The 24,031-nt window shown below is 36.9% G+C and overlaps 1 protein-coding gene and 1 long non-coding RNA gene across 2 annotated transcripts in view; one reads left to right on the top strand and one right to left on the bottom strand.

The window, feature by feature from the left end:
- SCOT (Succinyl-CoA:3-ketoacid CoA transferase) overlaps positions 1–17,426 on the top strand; it is a 44,814-nt gene extending 27,388 nt beyond the window's left edge. Inside the window, exons 8-11 of the mRNA XM_067117390.1 lie at positions 5,354–5,519; positions 10,804–10,879; positions 11,237–11,407; positions 15,784–17,426. Of these exons, the coding sequence (XP_066973491.1) occupies positions 5,354–5,519; positions 10,804–10,879; positions 11,237–11,407; positions 15,784–15,936 (566 nt within the window). The 3' untranslated portion in view covers positions 15,937–17,426. The remainder of the gene's footprint in view (positions 1–5,353; positions 5,520–10,803; positions 10,880–11,236; positions 11,408–15,783) is intronic.
- LOC136846534 (uncharacterized) lies at positions 11,417–15,962 on the bottom strand. Its single transcript, XR_010855433.1, has 3 exons — positions 15,825–15,962; positions 15,299–15,438; positions 11,417–15,187 (listed from the first exon to the last, which is right to left on the bottom strand). It is a non-coding gene; the product is annotated as an uncharacterized lncRNA (long non-coding RNA).
- Positions 17,427–24,031: the final 6,605 nt, after the last annotated feature.

Raw genomic sequence — 24,031 nt, 5'->3', positions numbered from 1 at the left:
CTAAAATTGTAAGTGGTTGGGACTACAAAAAATTTCAACCTTCGGTGGATCGACCGAAATGAAAACACAATTTAAGCTAAAACTCTTACATTCTAGTAATATTCAATCATGTACCTTCATTTTGGCGATATTTCGATTTATGGTGAATTTTTGAAAAAACTTTTTTCTAACTCAGCCGAAAATTTCATGAATTCTTTTCGTCATTTTGTCGTAATTTTTGCACTGTTCTATATTAGCCGTTACATAAAGTTTTATATGAAAATGTGTGCAATTTCATGTACAATCAAAATACAACCCATGGTTGTGCTTTTATCGGTTGAAATATTTTCATATAAACCCGATAACTGCCAAATTTGCCAACTTTGACCTGACCCGAAATGGTAAAAAACGCAGGATCTAGTAATATTCAATCATTTACCTTCATTTTGCAACCAATTGAAGTCTCTAGCACAATATTTCGATTTATGGTGAATTTTTGAAAAAACAATTGCCAGAAATTTTTAAATCACACGTAATGTTTCCTGTTTTATATTTGCAGTTTTATATATGGAAATGTGAGCAATTTCACCAGAAAATAACTCATGGCTGTAGCTTTTATCAGTTTTGAAATATTTTCATATAAATCACGATAACTGTCAAAATTTCAAGCTTGGTCAACTTTTGAAAGTAAACGCAATTATAAGCTAAAACTCTTACATTCTAGTAATATTTCAATCATGTACCTTCATTTTGCAACAAAGAAGTCTCTAAAACAATATTTCGATTTATGGTGAATTTCTGTTGCAGCTCTCTCGGCTGAACATCTCAGAAACCAGCAATGTTTGCATCGTTTTTAGTCGTTAATGCTTTTATATATGAAAATGTGCGCAATTTCTAGAATACAACAGAAAATAGCTCATAGGGTTGTAGCTTTTATCAGTTTTTGAAATATTTTCACATAAATCACAATAAAATTTCAATGTATTAGCTTTCGGAAATGGTCAAAAACGCAATTGTAAGCTAAAATCATTCTAGTAATATTCAATCGTTTAACCATTTTGCAATAAATTTGAAGTCTCTAGCACAATATTTGATTTATGGTGAATTTTTTAAAAAACAGCTTCGTCTTGTGTAACTCGGCGAACATCTACGTTGTTGTAATATTTGCACGCTTTAAATTAGTCGTTACATAAAGTTTTATATAAAAGTGATAATTTTGTACAATACAACAAAAAATAACTCAGGGTTGTAGCTTTTATCAGTTGTGAAATATTTTCATATAAATCACGATAAATAGAAAAATCGACTTTAGGTCAACTTTAACTCGACCAAAATGGTCGAAAACTGGCTAAAACTTTTACAGTCTAGTAATATTTAATCAATTAGCTTCATTTTTCAACCGAAGTCTCTAGCACAATATTTTGATTTATGGTGAATTTTTGAAAAAAATTTTTCATCGCGTGTTATGAACATCATTTTGTGATAATATTTTCTCTGTGTTGCTCATCGTTTTAAAATTTGTTATATACCAAAATCATCGCAATTTAGTGTACAATACAACTAAAAAAATTAACTCTTTTAACCGTTTTGCTTTGATTTGTATACAATTATGTATTGTCATATATTCCAATATTTATATATGATAATGATATTTTTTTCATTTCTGATGGTTTTGCATACTAAACTTCAGGCAATGACAAAAAAAATGAGCTGAAAATGAACTCTTAATCTTAAAAACTAAGCGTTGAGTTTTTTCATCGGAGACCTCGGCGTTAAAAAGGGTTAATGGTTGGGTAATTATTTTTCGTTTGGCTGTGGCAATTGTGTTTTTAGTTTTGGCAGGGTCATATTCTTTTGTGCAATTGAACACTCCTTTCCAACAAGAATACCACTAATGGACTCATGGCTACCGCCACGCCGCTATATGTTGAGATGAGCGCCATCCAGAGGCAAAACTTTCCTGTTGCAGCTCTCTCAACAGGTAAGGAACCAGCAAGCATTTTTACCAATGCTAGCAATTCTATTTCTTTTAATTACAATTTTAATGTATTAGGATAGATAATCCATGCATAATTACAATGTGGGATTCATGTAATTATAAAGTAGCTTATTGACATTTTTATAATAAAATGAAAGGTTTATATATACAAGCAGTCCCGGTTTAGGTTCGTTTTTCCACGTCATAAACCAAAAAATCATCGGTAAAAAATCTTAAGAAAACCTTACTTTTAATGCTTTGGTTGTATTGAAAACGATGTAAACTGCATTTTGTTGAGTTTTTCATCAAAAAAACCTCCAAATATTGATTATTCTGCAGTTTTAGTCATACGTCGGATCGGTGACTGCAGAACTGTCATAAACCAGAAATAATTTCTGATGAATATATTTACATCGTAAACCAGGGACTGTACCAAGTAATTCCCTCCTCCCCTCGCATGGTTAGGAAGACATACACATATTAAGCTTGTTTGCTAAGCTGGCTCCTCTCTTACTCCAAAAGTGGTCGGGGACACTCGCATAGCCAAAACAAAAGTAGCGCGACAGAGTATTTCAAAATTCTAGCTGCTGGTTAATAGCAACTATTAGCTATGTAATTTGTAATTATATATAAAACTTTAATCATAAAAATGTCATTTTGGCACTGCTTGAAGCTCTTAATCACAATTTGGAGAATAAAATTCTGCAGAAGCAATATTCTTTGTAATATTAACTACACTTACTTCAGTAAAGAAAAGTCCATAGAGGGTTAGCACCCTCATTGCACTGTAGGCATTACTTTAGGTATTTTGCAGCTTCCTCACAGCCCCTAGCTACAAACCCTTTCATTCCTTTTACTCCACCTCCATTCATATTATCTCTTTTATCTGTCTTCCCACCCTCTGCTAACAGTTGTTTCATAGTGTAAGTGCAAGGTATTCCTCTTGTTATTACACCTTTAAAACCTTTTTAGTCTGTTTCCCTTTCAGTGCTTAAAGACCTCATAGGTCCCAGTGCTGGGCCTTTTGCCTACATTTTATATTCCATTCCATTCCATTCAGTAAGGAAAAAGAATGTAAAGACTACCATTTTTAAAGTGGAAGCAAAAGATGACAATGTAACATTTTTCTTTATTAGACATTTTCTTTACAGGCACTTACATGAATTCATGACATCTTGCTTAAGAATAGAGAACATTGGATAAAAAAGATAAAAACGATCACAGAAGGTGCTCTGTATGAAGAATTATTACAATGGACCAGTGAGAAAAATAGCTTTCTCTCACCCAAACAGTACATGGTAGCATCTGCTTTAGCTTGCATAGTGCAGGTACACATTCCTTTATCCGAAATTCTAAAAACCAAAAACATTTTGTGGAGAGTAGAGCGTCAGTTCATAAGGTTGGTGGTTTGGCGTGCTAACGGCTGACCCTGAGTCCTTTTGGATGTGTGCTGCTGAGATAATAAAATAATTGTAGAACATCTAACAAAAACCCTTCAAGATAATAAAATAATTGTAAGTCTCTGAATAATCTCTCTCTCTCTCTCTCTCTCTCTCTCTCTCTCTCTCTCTCTCTCTCTCTCTCTCTCTCTCAGAAAAAGATACTGCTAATTTGAGTTTCTTTAACCATTGGGTATCAGCACATATGCAGACACTGTAACTCTCTCTCTCTCTCTCTCTCTCTCTCTCTCTCTCTCTCTCTCTCTCTCTCTCTCTCTCTCTCTCTCTCTCTCTCTCAGGAAAAGATACTGCTAATTTGAGTCTCTTTCACCAATAGGTATTAGCACATATGCACACACTGTGTGTGTGTTCATGTTTTAAAAAATGTGCAGGACAGGTAATACCTCTTCGGAAGACAAAAAAAATTTTTTTGTTGTCAGTCGCATGGACTATAAAGGGTGTGACCAGCAGGTAAGCAGAAATGGATTAACATTCCTCAAGAGATTGAAGAAATTAATTTTGTTTTGAAGGTATGTCAATGCAGCTTTAGTAAATATCTTGTGAAGCAACAAAATTTTGTTGTGGAAGAATCTCTTAACCAACAGTTTTTCTCTCAAAGTAATGAGAAGCAATTTCTATTAAAAACTACATACTGTATTCAAAACACACACACTTACACATTGTCAGCTTCATGTGAGCAAAACGTTCTTTCTCAGACAGAATACAGCTAAAACTTGATTAGGTGGCGTTGCCATGGAGATCTGTTAGCCAGTGACTGTCTTCTACTTCTGTTCCATTTATAGACATATGTTGTGGAGGGCACTAAGTTTGAACATTGCCATGATCATGATTATTTGACTGCTGTTGGCAAAAATTCAATAATTTGCTTTATATAATTACAGTATATTTCTTCGTGAAAACAAGAATTCAGTCATTTTAACTTTAAAATATAGTGGTATGAAAAATCCTGTACAGTATATCATAGCATCATCAGTTGCTAAAATATGGTGGTATGAAAAATCCCTTACAGTATATCATAGCGTCATCAGTTGCAATTCTTGTTCCTGGGCCATCCTCAAATGTATGACTGCTTGATGACGACTTAGTGACAATAAAGAACAACCCTTTCCAAGTTCGATATGATGAAATGTATTTTATAATCTTACATATCGTTAAAATTCACAAGTTCAATTACAATTATTTTTATTTTATTTTTGCATTTTACTGAATGTTTTTGTTGAAAATATGTTAGTGAACATACAAGTATGGTCTTAATTGTCCCACTATTTTATTATTGATGATCTTATCTCACATTCATTTAACAATATATTATTAATATTAATAATAATAAACTGTAATTAATTAATAACTATAATGAAAAAACAAAAAAAAAGGAAAAAAAAAAGTTTTTGCTGCAGTAGTGACGTTTATGTCCCTGACCCCGCAGTTCCAAAATCCGAAAAATTCCAAAAACCGAAACACATCTGGCCCCAAGGATCTCTGATAAAGGATTGTGTGTGCTTGAAATACTTAATAGTCCTAGTACATGTCCAAGTCAATTGAGCATAGTATCTTAAAATAACCCAGTTTCCATGGTGGCACACACTGTCCATTATCTAGAAAAATTCATTATGGGGTACTTTCTTTACAAGGTACTGCTGTTTTTAAGTGAAATACAGGGTATAAGTCAAATTAATTGTTTAGTACAAATTATTTTACTGAAAGAAAGTTTTATCTAAATAAGGAAAACAATTATACATCAAATGATTTGTCATGTTAATGAATTAAGTTTCTGTAAATTTTTAGTAAACCTCAGTTTAAACTATCAGAAATCACTCATAAATGTTATATAAACAACTAGTTCAACTTTCTATTACAATAATTATTTACAAATGGACAGCCTTGAATGAGACAAACTTTAGTTGAACATAAATTAAAATTTACTTTATATTTACAGGTATCAATGTTCAGCTCCAGAGTGAGAATGGTGTTCTTGGCCTTGGACCATTCCCAGTTGCTGGGGAACAGGACCCTGATCTCATTAATGCTGGAAAGGAAACAGTCACTGTAATCCCAGGAGCATCTTACTTTAGTTCTGATGAAAGTTTTGCAATGATCAGAGGGTAATGTTTAAATATTTGTACTCAACCATATTTGTTTCCATACGAATACAAACCTTCGGTCTGTACATTGGGAAATTCTCATGCACAGCTGGAATACCAGTTATGAAAAAATTCTGCGTAAGAAGATCAAGGTATGGGGAGTAATACGTAGCATCATCCAGTGGGGCCAATTAGTGGGAGAAGTCTCATCTCACTTGCCCACAAGAATCTTTCTTCCTCATGGTAGATCTCTATGTTCTTAAGAAGTTTTGAGCAATCCTGTCCACCTAGGGAACTCAAGCCTCCTAACTGGGATTTGACGCTGGTTTTTAGCAGCCTTGCTTGCGACCTGTATGAGCCTTTACAGGCTTCTTGTGATAGGGCTTTAACCCTCAAGACGGTATTTTTACTTGCCTTAGCATTCACCAAGAGAGTGGGGGAGCTTCATGGCCAATCTTTTGAGGTGAAACACTCAAGGGGCTGGAGTTTAGTGTCTTTCGAATTTGTCCCAGAATTCGTGGCTAAGACTCAGAATCCATCGGTTCCCGATGGCAGATTTGAGTCCTTTTCGATTCCATCCCTTGCAGATTTTGTTGGTGATGATGCTAGTGAAATGGTCCAGTTCAGGCACTGCACTATTATGTAAAAAGAACTCGGTAAGTCAGACCTGGGTGCCAAAGGAGTTTTGTTAGTACTGGCCGGAACAAGAAAGAAGTGTCCAAGAATACCATCTCCTTCTGGCTACAGGAGGTTATCAGAAGTACATATGCTTCTTCTAATGTAGATGACAGCTCAGTATGACCTAGAGCTCATGATGTCAGGGGTCTTGGCCCCTCCATCGCTTTTGGTTCAGAGAGTTTTGAGGGGCTGGTACGTGGAATTGTCAGACCTCGTTTACCTTTTTCTACTAGCAGGATGTCACTCATAGATCTTTGGACACCTTTTCCTTGGGTCCGGTGGTGGCTGCCCAACAAGTTGTTTTAATTGCCAGTGCTCTCTATGGGCAAATTGTATCTATTGTAGATGTTGGTGTGGAAGAGATGGTGATTGCAGTGAATGGTCTTATTCCTTTCTCTATTCCTTCTCTGCTCCCGGTGAGCAGTGGAGAGATTAATCTTCGGCAATGGATCTGTCTAGATACAGGTGAATAAGATGTCTTTCTTTTTCTTTACTTTTCATACAATGAATTAATCTCAGGAATAGAATTGATGCCATTCTTCCCTCTTTAAACAGAGTATTCTCTTCATAGTCAAGGTGGTTAACCAATTGTGTGTTTTACAAATCCTCCCGTTCTTCTTGGCACATTGTGGAATCTTATTCCCATCGTGGGAAAAGCCTGGATGTCTGGCTACTAGGAAAACATTTCTCCTCTTAGTCAGAGGCTTTCAACTCCTTCCCATACTCTAACAATGGTCAGGAAGTGAGCCCAGGTGAGCAGGACCTACAATCGGTCATTGCTTAATTTTCCTCCCACCGATAAGAGTCCCAATCTAAAGACTGAAGGTTTGTATTTGTATAGGAACAAATCACAAATTTTTAATAAATTTGTGTTTTTCCTAACATACAGACCTGAGGCCTTTGCATTACTGTAATGGCCCACCTCAGCCACCCCTCATCCAGTTTTCTTGGGAAGATCTCTGGCTGCACCATGGGAATCTTGGGGGCAAGCGAGATGAGACTCCTTTCACTCATTGGCCCCATTGGATGATGCAATGTACTACTCCGCCATACCTTGAGCATATTACGCAGAAGTTTTTCATAACTGCTATTCTAGTTGCGCAGAAGAATTTCCCAATGTACAGGCCTCAGGTTTGTATGTTAGGAAAAATACAAATTGATTAAAAATTTTTTATTTTTACTTATTGTTTAAAGGTCACAGTTTGAAACAGGTGCATAATGTGTGGATGGAACATTTTGATGTAACTTTTCTGTTGTTCAGACATAATGTTTGTGCATTGACACTGATATTGTTTTGAGACTTCTTGCCCCATGGGAATAGCTTTGTAAGAATCAAGGTTTCTTTTGACTTTCTGAGCAGCTTTGTAAGCAGTGCAGTTTTTTCATCTTTAGGACAGTTCTAAAAGTATTGAGGTTTGAAAACTGTTTTAATTATTGAGAATAGTGTAACTTCTCTTATTTGTTTGTTTTTATAATGGTGTCTCACATTTTGACTTTGTGCCACCCTGGGAAAAGTTTTAAGAAGTTCCATAACAGCTCTTCGAGGTGTAGGGATATGATAGTCAGCAGTGGACAGCATACAGTTTTATAAACTGCACTACTCTGTGCAGCAGAAATATAGGCCCTAAGGAAAATATACGTTTGGGAAAAATATGATCTTAGAATGTTGAGATTCATGGCCAGAGTATAGTGTGATGATTATATCATAAAAAGATATGCATAGATTTGGCAGAGATGTGACATGTAGAGATTGGAAAATTGACAGATCTCAAATATGGATTTGGTTAGGACATAGGACATTTGATGAGAAGGGATGGAGAACAGTTTTTGTCAGAAAAGTAGTTTATATGGAAGATAGTCTGGGAAATCATTAGAAAGGGGTTTAGATAAAGACCTAGACCTGGTATAGTTCAAGCAGGTGAGTAGGATGAACCCATTTTACATCCAATCATTTTAAAAGAAAAACCAACAGTAAAGAAGTTTATGATAATTCATGAGATGGTTCCAAATACTTTACTTTTCATGCTCTTAACAGGTCTTGTTTTGTGAAGCTCATATTTGTTTACAAAAATATGAATGATTAAGTATAAGGCAATTTTTGAAGGTTTCAATATAAGGCTTTTAACATATGTATGCTAATGCCCAGTGGCTGACTTACATTTGCAACTTGTATTTTGCACAAAGAGGCCATGCATCTAAGTGATTTGTTGCTCTCTGGGTGTCTGTTGCTATTTTGTGTTAATGTGTAATGCAAAAATGGTTACTGTCTTTGTCATAATGGGTTACATAACGAAGGATGATAAATTTAGGTATTATTTGGTTTTATATCTGATCATGAATATTGCTTTACTGGTTTTACAGAAACTCAAACTCTTGTCTTTGTACAGTCGACCTCTGCTATTTGCAGACTCACCTATTCGAGGATTTTTATGTGGAACCTATCTATAAATTATTAGCGGGATTACTTGCCTATTCACGGATTTTTTCATTGAATAGTATTCTGTATTTTCATATTATTTTCGTGACAAAATACTGTACTGTACCTACATATACATTTTACGATAAAATAATGATTTACAGTAGTAATTTTCAAATATTAATATTAAGTGTAATAAGATTAAATAATATCAGGTCAGGGGCTATTAACTACTGTTTTGTAGGTATGATAATTAGGTACATTTTAAATACAAAGCTGTCCTGTTTAAGTGTGCTGTTCTTCATAAGTATTATCCAGCATCTCTATTTTATAATGACTCTCTCTCTTACTGAGATGAGAGATTTTTATGCATATCTAATATGCATGTTTATTTGTTTTGTATGATAAATAAATGATTTACTAATTTTCAGATGTTAATATCAATGTATGTAAACAGAAAAATATTGATTGTTAAAGAAAATATATAGTGAATTAGTAAGATATTAGTTCAATAGATTTTTTCCCTCATCTTTTTCTCAGTCTTGTCCAAAAGCTTTAGAGCGTAACCTGTTATATTTGTCAAATTTCCAGGCATATTGACCAAGAAGGTTAGAAAGTCTCTCTCTCTCTCTCTCTCTCTCTCTCTCTCTCTCCTCTCTCTCTCTCTCTCTCTCTCTCTCTCTCTCTCTCTCTCTCTCTCTCTCTCTCTCTGTTATTGGCTGGAAGGCTAGAAGTACATACATATATATTTTTAAGGGTAAAATGTTTAATATGACTTTGCAATTATATTAGTAATATCATTTCAGAGATTAATACTACAGTAATAGGATAATATTTGATGTAGGATGATACTTTTAAGTATACGTTTGGTTTTGAACTTCCAAGATAGGCAGTTACTGCCTAAGCATATTCAGAGGGGGTTTTAAGTATTCGCGAATACCAGGGGTCGACTGTACTTCTTAATTGATTGAAATACAGTACCGTGTCAATGTAGATAATTAAAAATCCTCAACATTGAATACAAAAATTTACGGAGGGATAAATCCAATGTATGAATACATAATTTATGGAGGGGTAAATCCAAAGTATTCATCATCAAGTGAAAAAGCTATAAAAAATTTTTACCCATCTATCATTATGTAATTATGTTGATTTCTGCTTGGGTTAACATGACGGGTTGGTAGAATTAGTTTTCCCTTTCCATATGTATCAGGGATTGTGTTTACTTAGTAAATATTTCGCTGGTTTTGCCCATTGTTTAGATATTTATTTTTTATTTTTATTTATTTATTTTTTTTATCATGATTTTTTGAACACTCAAAAGTGCTAGTTTTCAGGAAGTTGCTGTTTTACCTTATTCCTGCCTCAGCAGGTTGTAGTTACTTGTACTTTCCTTGTCCAGTGTTGTATTTCAAATGCTTGGGCTTTTTCACAGAGTAAGTTTGCTATTTGGTAACAATTTTGTTAGAAAAATTAACCAGGAATTTTTTACCAACTTAAAATTTACTGATACAGGCAGTCCCCGGTTATCAGCTGGGATTCCATTCCGACAGCATGACAATAAGTGAAAATTGCTAATAACCAAAATTCGGCGATTTTTGGTGCTTATCGGCGCCAATAACCAGGCATCGGCACCTGTGTTAGGTATGTATCGGCGCCAATACCCAATTATTGGTGGCGATAAGCAGGTATCGGCACCTATGTTAGGTATATATCGGCGCCAATACCCGATTATCGGTGGTGATAAAGCAGAATAAGGCGATTTTCAGCACCCAAAATTGCCGATTTTCGTCAATAGACAAGCGTCATAAAACTGGATCGCCGAAAAGAGAGCCCGCCAATAACCAGGGACTGCCTGTATTATAATGTATATTTTTACTTTTAAAACTTACTTATTGAACTACCCATTTTTCTAGTTATTTACCATGAATTTAGTATCAAATATGCAAAATCAGGTAGCATTTGGTATTTCGTTTTTGAGATGTGTATTTTGTTCCTAGTTATTTGATGTACTTGTAGGATTATCAGGTACATTTTGAGTCATCATTTTGTAATTCTGTATTGTACAGTATTTACCAATTGTGTAAAAATAGAAATCCTTTAGATATTGTAGCTTTTTCGGTGATGATCTACGACACAAGATTTTTGTGAACTTAGTCTGCTGGAAAATTTTATATTCAGTTGATCTAACAAAAATATTTTCTTTTTTAGTGGGCATGTTGACTTGACCATATTGGGTGCAATGGAGGTGTCTCAGTATGGTGATCTAGCAAACTGGATGATTCCTGTAAGTAAACAGTTTTTTCTGCTTATTCATTTTGGTTTCAATGTGTGGAATAAGAGTTGCCATACATCTCATAAAACTCTTGGCTATCAGCTTATAGCCAATTCACATTACAGTTTTTGATGATCAGAAATTTGAATTTATATTGATTTATCAGTGAATGAAAATTACCAGAAAGTTTTCATTCATGTAAAGTTGTCTTCCATTTTCAGTTCAGGGGCTGTTAACTACTTTTTTTTGTAGGTATGATAATCGGGTACATTTTAAATACAAAAACAGGATGAGTGCTGTTCTTCTAAGTATTATCTAGCATCTCTATTTTATTCCAACTTTGTTAATCTTTTTGTTGGTGCATTTCAGGGAAAGATGGTAAAAGGCATGGGTGGTGCAATGGACCTGGTAGCTTGCCCTGGCACAAAGGTTGTGGTGACCATGGAGCACTCTGCAAAGAATGGAAGTCACAAGATTGTTGAAAATTGCAGTCTTCCCCTTACTGGCAAAAACTGTGTGGACATGATAATTACTGAGAAGGTGATTATGTAATTCCTTTGGTAATTTATTTTATATATATAAACTATTGCAATTTACAGGAAAGATTACTTTGGTTCAACAATTACAGTGAAAGGTGCATTCAACCTGCCACTCATGTTCTGGTTGCTTCTGTCTGGATAGGAAGGACTGGACAACACTCCTGAACTTGATGATGCATTGATCTGATAGGAAAACCTTCGCCACTGTCGTGTCTATGAGCATACCCAGGTAAAGAATTCTTTGGCTGGGTGTGATATTCGACATCTCCAAACTTAACACAATGCCTAAGCTGTGACAAAATTGGAGTGGACGGTCCCTATCTTGGATTAGCTTTAACCGATAATTTGCCAGGACTAGCCAGTCGTCGAGGTATCTCAGGATGCATATCCCAAGAGAGTGAGACTAGGATGAACACCTGTGGGGCAGTTGAAAGGCCGAAGCAAAGAACCTTGAATTGGTAAACTCTCTCACAGACTGAAGCGGAGGAACTTCTGGGATGATTGGTGGATTGGAATCTGGAAGTGTGTGTCCTTCGGGTCTATCGTGAGCATGTAGTCATTCTTCCTGATGGCTGCTAGAACTGTGTGAGGCATTTCCATCTTGAACAGTCTTTCTAATGAAAGGTTGAGTAGACAGGACTCTGACCAGTCTCCAATCACCCGTTGCTATAGGAACCAGAAAAACACAGCTGTAGAAGCCCAGAGAAAACGTTTCACTACTTCACAGCTACATCATTTTCTTCACTTCCTCTTGGAGAGCTAGATGCTTCAGCGAGCCTTGATTGTACGTTGATTGATGAAGAGGATTCTCGGAGAGGAAAGGAGGACACTCGAAGGGGAGTAGGTATCAACCCATATAACATCTACTACTCAGGTCTCCGCCTGTGTACTGCTGCCAAGATGCCCAATGGCTCGCCAGGCATCACCTCACCAAAGGCAGCAAGTAGTGAGGGGCACCCCCTCTATCGTCTCCCTCTTCTAGCCTGCCTCTCCCAGGTCTGGAAGAATGGTGCTCAAAGGGCTACCGCTGAGGGGTTTTCTCAGTTGGAGATGGCAAAGGTTGACCACCTCTGCCAGGTCTCATCATGCCTTGAGGTCTTTTAGGAGAAGTTTAAGATGATTGAAGTCTGGGCTTAGGAGCATTAACGCAAGAAGGGCCAGATGATTTAGAGAGCCCTTGATGCACAAAACAGTCGTTGTTGTCTGCTCTACATTTGTCAACTGTGGCATCAAGCTGTCCTTGGGGAAGTGAGACAAGGAACTCAAGATATCTCTATTCCTCAAAGCTAAGACAGAAATTGACAAATTCCAAGACCTTGGAAGGAGTGGCATCTCTCCCCTTCAGCAGCCAGTTTTCCCAAATGTAAGCTGTTAATTGAGCCACATCTTGTGTTTCCACCAGACTGCAACAACCTAATGAAGGTGGCACTCTCGTCATTGTCACCCATAGAAATGGAAGAGCTCTTGATTGAGAATGAAATCAGCATGATTAGAGCATGGTAACCCCAAAGATGTCTTAGCTTCTTTCTTAGGTCCAAGCAAGGCTTCAGTACCCGAAGAGAAGTCTGAAGTGGTTGCCACAGTCTCCTCAGCTAGGTCATTATACCCACGAACGAGCTTGGTTGCCAGTCTCCTCGGCTATGTCATTATACCCACAAAGTAAGTTTAACAACTTTAGCGTAGGTAGTATAAACCACTGATTGTCTGCATCTTCTACCTCCTGGCCATGGGGATCACAGTCTGGCCTGTCAACTGAGTCAGAGGAAGTAAAAACATCTTTACCACTGGAGCGTAGGCTAGCTCGAGCTTAAGACTTTCTTGGGGCGTGAAGATCTGTAGAATGAGAAGGAATCTTGTCCTGATCCCAATCCTGATCCCATCCGTGAGAAAGGGAGCGAGTACTACGATGAGGAGATGAATCATGATTGGTTACACGACCATGCAGGGCTCCCATTATGTGAGCAACAGTTGCAGCCATGTGATCCAGAGCACAGATCACAGTCCCTTCATGGAGAATGTGAGCAAGAATAACGATGGGGAGACAGGCCGTGGGTTGTTACACAGCCGTGTAGGGTTCTCAACACCCTTAGGAGAGAGACAGATGTGTGGTCAAGGGCAAGGACTAAGAGATATACAAGGAGCAGTTCTAGTCTTGAGAGAGTTCATTCACAATTGACTTCTTGATGGGAGTCTTATGGTCCTTACAGCCCTGGAAAACACTTCTTGAACAAGATGGGTAGATGAAACTTCCTGTGCAGAAGACCAGTCCATAGATTTGGGGGCTCCTAGAAGATGCTTCATGGGAGTCAGGAACTGGGCGCAGTTCATCGGCTAAGGCAGAAGCAGCACAGCTGTGTGCCTTGAAGGGGGAACATGGCTGGAAGCAGCTCTAGATGAAGTAGGAACGGATTTAATACGGACGTGTTTGAATGAACAATGATGGCTGCAGAAGAGCGAGAACCTGAAGAGGGCCTGCAAAGCTTCTTATGTGGAGGAGCTATGAGGAACCTCTTCCAACATCTGACAGGGATAGACAGAACAGATGACGAGGAAGATGGAGATGAGGAAGGAGATCTAATGGCTTCTGCATCTCTTCTTCAATTTCAGCAGTACTGATTTCAGCAGCTCAGTACTGCTGTACTACTTGAAGACAGCAAGGTTAATTGTTAAACAGTTATGAAAAATACAAATTGATTAAAAATTTGTCATATCAATTTGGCTGGGGCAAGATGCAAATGTGAGGTACCATGGATGCATTGGTCCTTCAGTGGGGTTGTAGAATTAAGCCCAATAATACCAGGTGACATGTAGACCTCCAGAACATTTCATTAGTAATATCCTTACAAGGGTTCTTGCTATAATCCAGAGATCCATAGCTGTTCAGGAGTTTTAAAATGGTTATTATCTCATTAATGTATTAATAACATCATCTGGCTGTGGTGGTGAGATCTTGCTTTGGTCCTCTTGCTTTTAATGGCAAATGGAAAACCCAAGGTGATTGCTTTTTAATTGTAACTCCATACCAGCCTAGTGGTATGAACTTGAGACTTATTCACTCTGTTTAGAGGGTGTTGTGTTCATTTCAGTGCTCTGTTTTTCAGTCTTTGTCACCTTCCATTACCAGCCATCCAATTGTCTTTTTTGCACTGAAATTTAGACCAAGGAATTATTAAATTTACAGATCAAGTATTCTTAAATTGAGTAGGTGTAATTGTAGGCGAGTGTGGTTGACAACTCGTCCATTTTCTTGGTAGGAGAGCGATAATGCTTTCATTTTACATTTGTCTTCTATTTAGTTTTGCCTCCTGAAGCACCTAGAGATCAGAGTTTTTGTTGACAGGAATTGTGGATGTCGTCCATCTTGGTAGGAGAGCGATAATGCTTTCATTTTACATTTGTCTTCCATTTAGTTTTGCCTCCTGAAGCACCTAGAGATCAGAGTTTTTGTTGACAGGAATTGTGGATGTCTTCCCAGAATGCCCCATCACAGGATGGGAATGGTAAACTGGAACCATCAGCCGAGACCATTAATTGAAGGGGTGTTAACAACTTCCAGTTCTCTAAGTCCTTAATGTAAAGAATGCCTTATGCATCATGGGCACTTCACTGCAGATAAGTGCTGCTGAATTTGTCATGAATTTTCTTCTACCTTGAGGAGCATTGTCATCTTGTATTATGACAAATGTTACTTTCTCTATTAGTAGTTGGTTATTGATGACAAAGAGTTCTTTAGCAGTGGAGCCTGATAGCATTGTTGGTTCACACAACATTGATACAGTTCCTAAGGGAGATAAGATTGGTCAGATTAGAGGGATACACCAAGGTCTCATATTGTTTTCTACCAAGAATAAATTTGTGTAATGGACACCCAAGTTTTTACCATCGTACTTACATTATAGGAAGGAAGGCTCAAAAGGAAGAAGATTGGCTGTGTAGCTCCATGGTAGGTGTCCTGATGAGTGTGCCCTAGCCTTGTGACAAACTGACAGCTCTTTTTGCATGTCAAGTTCCATTCCTGTTGTTGCTGCAAGCCTGAAGATGCAAGTTTAGTAAAGGCCAAATAGATTCATTCAAATCTGTTCTACTTACATAATTTTCAGTCATATGGAACTACTGTAAATAGGGTAGCAATAATAATGTGATTTATTAATAAAGGTGTGGTCCAGAAAGTCACATCAGATAAAAAGCAAAAGATGTAGAGCTACATGCTGGGGGTGGGGGTCAAAAGGACTGTCATCATGGTAGCATGCAAGGTGTACTGTAGGTGGTAAACTTTCTGAAAATATGGCAGTTTATCTTAAATGTATTCTTAAACCTAGTTTAAGGTTTGAAATTTCCTAGATATGTAGGTTAATAGAAATCTGTATATCTTTACAGTGTGTGTTTAATGTCGACAAAGATGATGGACTGATACTCACAGAAATTGCTGATGGTGTTAGCATTGAAGATGTTGTTTCTAGCACTGGAGCCTTGTTTAAAGTTGCTGATGACCTCAAGCCCATGGGACAAATTGCAGTGCCTGGTGAATGAGTACAGTCTTGTTACTGATAGTGGACAAATATCCTCTGAAAATGAAAATGAAACAAGGAAAGGCAAATGAGTACACACTACATCACAATTTTAGTTCAGAAATGTCAAAAAGAATATAATAATAGTCACTTTATTCTGAGAGTTGGCATTTTGGAAATATTGTTTGCAATCTCATGTGTCGTTGTCCAACAAAGATCTAATTTCTCTTATGTTGTATATTTTGTTGTACTTCAGTTTGGAATGGTTTAGGAATAGTAAAAAAAAAAAAAAATAGCTTTACTAACAGTCTTATTTTTGATGATTAGTCTGTGATTTACAATAGCTATACAATATATTTTTTGTTATCCTAGAATATTTTTTTTCATTTTGTTACATTTCATGGCTCTTAAAACTACATGCATCAATTTTAATGGAAACTCATTATACATAGTGCAAACATATAAAATTTACATCCTTATCAAGGAAGCAGTCAAAATATGGATAAAATTTACATCCTTATCAAGGAAGCAGTCAAAATATGGCTTCATGAAAATTGTACTTAAATGTAATTGTGCTCTTGGTAAAGACCCTTTGCCTATACTAAAGCTACTATCTTCAGCAAAGATGGCCTCTAAAAAAAATAAAATACAGAAGCGCATGGAAGCCTTATTTGCTCAGTGCAATACAGTATCTACAGACTGTTACACAGTACAGTCAAGGCAAAACTAAAGAAAAATATCAGCAATTTGTTCAAAGTTAGTACTTCAAGATTGTATTTATTTTGATGTGGGTTAACACTAAAATTACCATTATGTAGTTCTAATATTACTGTAATATGATACTTTTCTTACTGTTAAATATTTCAAATCCTGTAAATGATAGTTACTAAATTTAATTTACAGGATCTGAAAGTACATAAGTCAGAAAAGTATCAAATTACAGTAAAATTAGAACTGCATAAGGGTAATTTTAGTGTTAACCCACATCAAAATAAGTACAATTTGAAGTACTAACTTTGATAATGAATTTTACAGCCTTTTTGTGTAATGCTCCTGGTGTTAAAGTCTTTAAACCAGTATGTAAATTTTCCTTTATTGGTAGATTGTTTCTGTAAGTAAGAGCCTATATTATCAGATTCAAATTACATAGGGCATTAAGTTTTCCAGTTTGATCAACGGTAGTTTTTGCTCTAAAGCAGTAATAATTAAACCCAAAAATTAAATCCAAAAACAGAGTTAAATTATACTGCTTGAAGGTTCCCAGTTTGATCCCCCCCCATAGTTTTTATTTGGTATTTGTAAAAAAATTAATTCCAGTAACTGGACTATACCAAAGGGTGAATATACAAACATAGCATACTATGTATATGTAACTGTCTATGGAGTGCAGTGTCAGGGACCTCAGTTTCCTCATTAGCAGTTTTGTGAATTATTTAGTTGAAGTTTACTTGGTGTAGAAAGTTATTTTAATACTGTGTATAGTAAACCTTTTAATACAAAATAAGCAAAGTCTCTTGTTTATTAATTTAACCTCATATGTGCTACTTGCTCAGCAAGTATCAAGTGTCTTTTCTGCAGTAGGGCAATTGTGGGCTGGTAGAGTGGGATTTTTACCATATTTAGAAAAAGTATTGGTGAGATATAATGTATCTAAGAAATGTGCACGTTATCTCAAAAATTTTGCTCTCTGTTCCTATAAGGGAACAAACAAACCACCTTTATATGAAGACATCCTTGGGGGAAGAATTGCTTAATTCTGTTTCAAATGACTATACCCATTTGATTACTTCACAAGACCAGAATGAGATAGCATTCTTGGGCAACTCTTGATTGTTACTGCCCATACTTCAGAACAGATAGTGGCACGGAGGTCTGAGATGTAGTGCTCTTAGCAAGTCTTGTTAGACTGTCCACACCACACACAAGAGCACTTCCTTTATCTGTAGGCTCAAAGGTTGGGAACAAAAAAAAAAAACTGTTGGGTACTGAAGAGTTCTGTCTTTGTCACAGAATCTAGCACAAAAGGAAAACAAGTGTAAGTCGCACCACTCCCAGATGTACATTCTGTGACACACTGAAATTTGCATACTCTTCACTGATGCCAATATTAATAAAAAGGCAGTCTTCAAGATGACATCTCTTTCCAGTGCTTTCCTGGGGTGCTCAAATGCTGCCTAAGAGAGGATTCTCGGGACCAACCTAATATCCCATTCTGGAGGCCCTCGCTCCTGGGGTTGGCAGGACTGCCTGTAAATCATCAAAAGCGTGGAAAGCTCTGTTATGGCTTGGAGATCCACATCCTTTGGGCAAAAGAACTGGTACCAGGGTTGAGTGATAACTTCAAACAGCAGACACTGACATGATTTTGTCATAGCAGAGGTTGGCTAGGAGCTATGCCATCTGCTGAATAGTGGCACTGACTGGATACATATACCACTTGTATGACACCAATCAAGAAGATGGACTATTTTGCCTGATAAGACACTACCTTAGACTTATCAAGCTGGACATCTCAGCAACTCTCCAAGAGATGCCTCTTTCTTAGGTGATACTGAATATAGTATAGTAGTCTCTCTCAGGTGATGCTGAACAGTCTCTACTTTAAAACCCTTATGAACAGTCAACGGACAATAAATCTAACAGAGCTCCAAATGGAAATCAGTCTGCAAAAAGGAACATTTTTTAGGAAAAGGTGATAAATAAATATGTGGGAATAAAAAATAAAACCAATATACCTGAATTCAGGAGATGTCAGCAGAGAGGATGAATGAATTTGCTCCTTGCTTAAATGTTTGGAGATCAAGAGCTTCTACAACTGCACTAGACAAATTATTCCACATTTTAGTTGTAGCCAAGATAAAACTACTAGCAAACAGAGTAATACTGAACCTGATACTAAAAAATGATGCTGTTTGCAACAGCAACCTGCCTAGTTTTGCAAGCAAAAACAGCTAAGTCAAGTAAAGAAGTGTGTCGATATTTGCTCATTGTAAACATTTTTTACTACACCAATCAACAAACTCATTTTGTGTCAATGCCACAAGTCAATGTGAGTTGGGAAAATAAAATTGACTGATGACATAACTCTATCCAAGAGTCAGCACCGGAAGACCACACTGGAAAGCAGAACAAACAAAGAAGGAAAGAGTTTAAGCACTAAGATATAATAGCTTCATCCCAAACATTTCTGCAAGATACCGAGTTTTTGAGAAACAAAGTCAGCAATATTGTGTGTGTGCTTCTCAAAAGTCAGTTTATCAAAAATTATATCTAAAAAAAGTCTTTGACATATAAGAAATACCATTTAAATGTAAATCTGGATGCAGAGGCAAAAATGTTCTGGATCAACTAACTATCATGCTTTGAGTTTGAGAATGGTTAAGCTTCATGCCCCCAAGCCTACTCCACTCATGAATACGTGCCACATCTCTATTCCAGGATTCTGCAACCACAGACCTAAGTTCCAGAGAATGAACTACTACTACCAGGAGTAGCATCAATGATGTATGCATTCAGTTTGTTCTCCAGGCCTTGCCACATGTCACTAATATAGAAAATAAATAGTAGAGGTCCAAAAACACTAGCCTGAGGAACACCTGGGATTGCATTACTAAGCTATACTAATAATAAAGAAACCTAAATTCTTAGTAATACTTGTATTAGCCTGTAGATAAGTGGGGGCCCTTGATTCACAGGGTCAAAGGCTGCACTAAAATCTAAAGTGACCATGGGTGCATCTGCACCCTCATCAAAAAGTACTCTGCCTAACAGCAGATGTAGACAAAAGTGCATCATATGTACCAAGGCCTTCACAAAACCCAAACTGTAATGCTGAGAGCAGCTTTTCAAAAACCTTAGATAAGACAAGGGTAACTGAAACCAGCCTATATTCTGACGGGCACGAGGGTGGAGTTAGTTCCTTTGGTAATGCTGCAATGTTTCCCTTCCACCAAACAGAAGGAAAACTTGCAGATCTAACTAATCGTCTCATAATGAAGCATGTCTAGTTGTTATTAAAAGCATAGACCATAGGGGAAATTCTCTTATCCTCTCCACTGTTCAGTTTATCACTTTTGGGCCACTAAAGCCATCCTGAGCATAGTAGTGACCAGTATGAAGGTATAAATGTCAAGGGTGTCCCACAGCTACTGGCAGGCATCCTTCACCACAGCCCACAAGTACAGTACCAGCAAACTAAACACTAGTAATCTTTTGTTTAGCTGCATGGCAAATGGAGCTATCGCCAGGGTCCCCAAGATGTTGAACCACCCACTACTTCCATGTGTATGGACCGCTCCAACCCCACTATCGGTTATCAACTGAGCTGGTCAGCTATAACATTCTGATGACTCAAGATGTACCTTGCCAAATAGACAATAATCATTTATAAACATTTTTCTCAGCCTGTCCTCTAGCACTTATCCAATATTTTCATAAAATCTTTATAAATCTATAATTCCCATCCTGCATAGCATCCAATTTCCTTTGTACATTATGCTGCTGCATTATTGTAGGGCTCTTTCCCCACTCTCGTGTTTTTATCGTTTCCTTGTTGAGCTTTCATATATACTGTAGTAAGCTCCAGGGTTACCAGCTATCCTCTGCTGTTGTTCTTAGATTACTTGTTATTTTAGATAGTCCTGGAGCTCCTCCATTTTTCTTCTTCCTGAGGGCCCTTTTAAGTCTTTAAAAGATATTTTTAGTCTCTACTAGTCCCTCTGTCACGCCAGGGGCGTCATTTTTTTTTTTTTTTTTTTTTTTTTGGGGGCTGGGTGGTCAACTTCCCTCAGACTCAACACCCTGCCCCAAGACCTAGTTGCCCCCCACAAAGCCTCTCAATTGGCCCCCCCACCCCCCAAGCCTAAGTAATAGCATGTTTTCTTTTAAATGTGCAATCATAAATATATAAAATTTCTCAGAAATATTATGTTTCTTGACCTTTGTCTCTAGTGGGAGTATATAATTTTTGCTGAAATACCTTGCTCATGTGGCTTCAAAAACACATAAAATAGCTCAAAATAAAAAAAAAAAACTCAGTTGATTAGTCAGTCACTGGCCAAACCGTCTTTGCCCCCCCAACAAAAATCTGAAATGACGCCCCTGTGTCACGCTCAAGTTCTCCAGTTTATGTTTCTTATCTTTCCTGGTAAGGTTTTCAAAAGTAAGGCACTGTCTAAGTCACTCTATATCTCTTCCTTTTCAATTTCAGTATCTATTTTTCTCTTCTATATACTTTGCCTCTTTAACATCTTTTCCAACTTTCCTCTGGCACTTCACTATCTTGAATATTCAAGTTTGCAGAAATACTGTAACAAAAGATACCAGAAGGTCAATTGATTGTACCAAGCACATTTTTTACTTGAGGCACTCATGTACACAACCATCACTAAATAAAGGAGGCCTTATAACCCTGGGGCTTCCCTTGTCAATGACAGTTAAAGTGAAAATTATCGTGCCCTCTATCATTTAGTTCACTCTTAGGCCTTACTATGACCAATTTTTCCTTCCATTACACTAATTTTACAATCCTAAGGCATGTTACAAACTTTCGTAACACTGTCCTTTAATATAACAACCCTCTTTTATCAGGTCTTATAAATGGTACAAGGCAGGGACAGGCTGAGGGATTTCTCCACACATTAATCAAAGATCTAGCATTTGCAGACATCCAATACAGCCTACCTATGTCTAACTTAACACCAGAAAACCTTAGTTGAACCCAATCTATAGGGTAGACCAGTTCCAATTCAAATGTGCAGCCCCTTCTTGTAATTTATAATTTACAAAAAATGTGAATACAGTACTTTTTTTAAGTATATGGAACCTAATAGGTAAGAACTGCATAAAAGCCCAAACACTGGTTGCAACTAACAAGAGCAGATATGTCAATTACAGGATTGGTTTAAGAAGCATATGAGAATTGAACAATAGCCTAACTGAAAAAATTTATAATGAATACATTTCATATCCAAGACTACAGGGAATTATCAAATTGTTTCACTGAACTACCACATCAAGAAAAATAATGCTTTGATTTAATGTTTCATATATATCCATGAGCAAAAACTATGGCCCAACCAGTTTATGGGTGTTATTACATTCGGGCGTATAGGTTGATGGGAAAAATAGTTTAAACTATTATGCCTATATCAATGGCAAACTAATTCTGGAATACAATGGAAATAAATACTGTACTTGCACTAAGAATGAAATCAATACTACATGAAAATTATTTGGCTATCAAAGCATTGCACTGACAGCCATTTTTGAAATTTAAAGCAATACTCACTGCTACTGTACTTGAACTATATTATAAAATTGCTGTACTTGTGGTTAGGCCTAATGCATGACAATTTTTGTTACTAACACATGCAGCCCCCTATTTTAACACTATTGTTGGGGGGGGCAAAGTCATAATTTTTACAATCAAATTACCCTGCATCTTACACTTGTGGGGGAGACCACACTGGGAAACCATGGTTCTTTGGGTTGATGTCAAAAAAAAAAAAAAAGTTACAGCCAACAGCAATTAAGCAAAAATGAAACATTCAAAACCTAATGGAAACAAATGAAAAATTTATAATGTATGTTGGTAAAAATAAAAAATCACAAGCATAAAAAACCATGGGAAAGAGCAGGTACCAGTAGCAGTTACAGTACACCAACACCCAACCTAAGCTAGGGAATAAAGTCCTGCTTGATGGACGCTAAGGCCCATGGACCCTTCTTAACCTTTAAAGTTGCATTCTTAAAAGGCATGGAAATCTGGAAATGACAGAACTCCTAATAAGGAAATGGCAAAAAATTATTTAAGACATGGTGTCATAAGTAGGTGTATAGGAAAAATACGACAGTGATTGCACCACATTCCAACGACGGCGTTGCTAAAGAATAGGCGCATCATTGAAGCCACAGGACATTTAAAACGCCTTTTTACAACTGACTACACAAGGAACATCACTCAAAATCATCAACGTTTGGCCAATGACACTCATTCCGTCTTTCAAGGAAAAAATTTGGAATGGGCCTGGGTCAACCTTAACCTTACTTACTGAAAAAGTTCATGGCTTAAAAGCGTCAACCGATAAGGTAATCAGCTCATAAACTACAATAACTAACAAGTATTAGCACCTTATAGAATAACAAATGCTTCAAATTTATTACTAATTCACAAAACACACTTGCTGCTTACCAAAATATTAGGCATAGGCCTGGGCCAACATTAACCTTACTTACAGAAAAAGTTCATAGCTTAAAAGCGTCAACCAATAGGGTAATCAACTCATAAACTACAATAACTGACAAGTATTAGCACCTTGTAGAATAACAAATGCTTCAAATTCATTACTAATTCACAAAACACACTTGCTGCTTTCAAAATGTTAGGCATGTCTGGGCCAACATTAACCTTCCTTACTGAAAAGTTCTCATAGCTTGGGGCAAGCGTCAACCAATAGGGTAATCAACTCATACACTACAATAACTGACAAGTATTAGCACCTTGTAGAATAACAAATGCTTCAAATTTATTACTAATTCACAAAACACACTTGCTTTCTACCTATAATGCGATTGTATAGTTGGCTAGTACTTTTTAGGAAGCTATTGCCGGATATTTCCAATTCCCTTTCGCCATAAACTTGAAGGAAGTTCCAGATTTTGAACAATACATTGATTACTTCCGGGTCGAGGTCGGTCCAGTGCCGTGTCTTTTCATTGAAGGTAACAAGCCATTTACTCCTAAAAACGACTAAGACCTAGACTACATAATATTAGATAACTTGTGTCCAAAGTTCGCAAAATTTTTTCGCATCCCGACAAGACAGTTTAAACGCCGTGAATGAAATGAGGTCAAATTCCGACACCTTGTTTACCTGGTTATCTACTACCGGTAATTTTAATTAGGGGTGTTTATCAGGTAGCATGTGGATTGTTGATAATGCTTTAAGATTAATGGAAAAGGATTATTAAGTTTACAGATATGCTATGACGAAAGTAACTCAGATGTGTTCAGAATTTTGAAACTATTCCATCAAATTATTATGACCAATTGCTCGTTTCTGAAAAAAATAGCCACCTTGCTGTTTTACAAAAGATTCCATATTCAGAAGTTCCAG

The sequence above is a fragment of the Macrobrachium rosenbergii genome, chromosome 15 (genome assembly GCF_040412425.1).
Source record: "Macrobrachium rosenbergii isolate ZJJX-2024 chromosome 15, ASM4041242v1, whole genome shotgun sequence".
Taxonomy (NCBI): domain Eukaryota; kingdom Metazoa; phylum Arthropoda; class Malacostraca; order Decapoda; family Palaemonidae; genus Macrobrachium; species Macrobrachium rosenbergii.
This window is presented reverse-complemented; position numbering and strand designations above follow the sequence as displayed.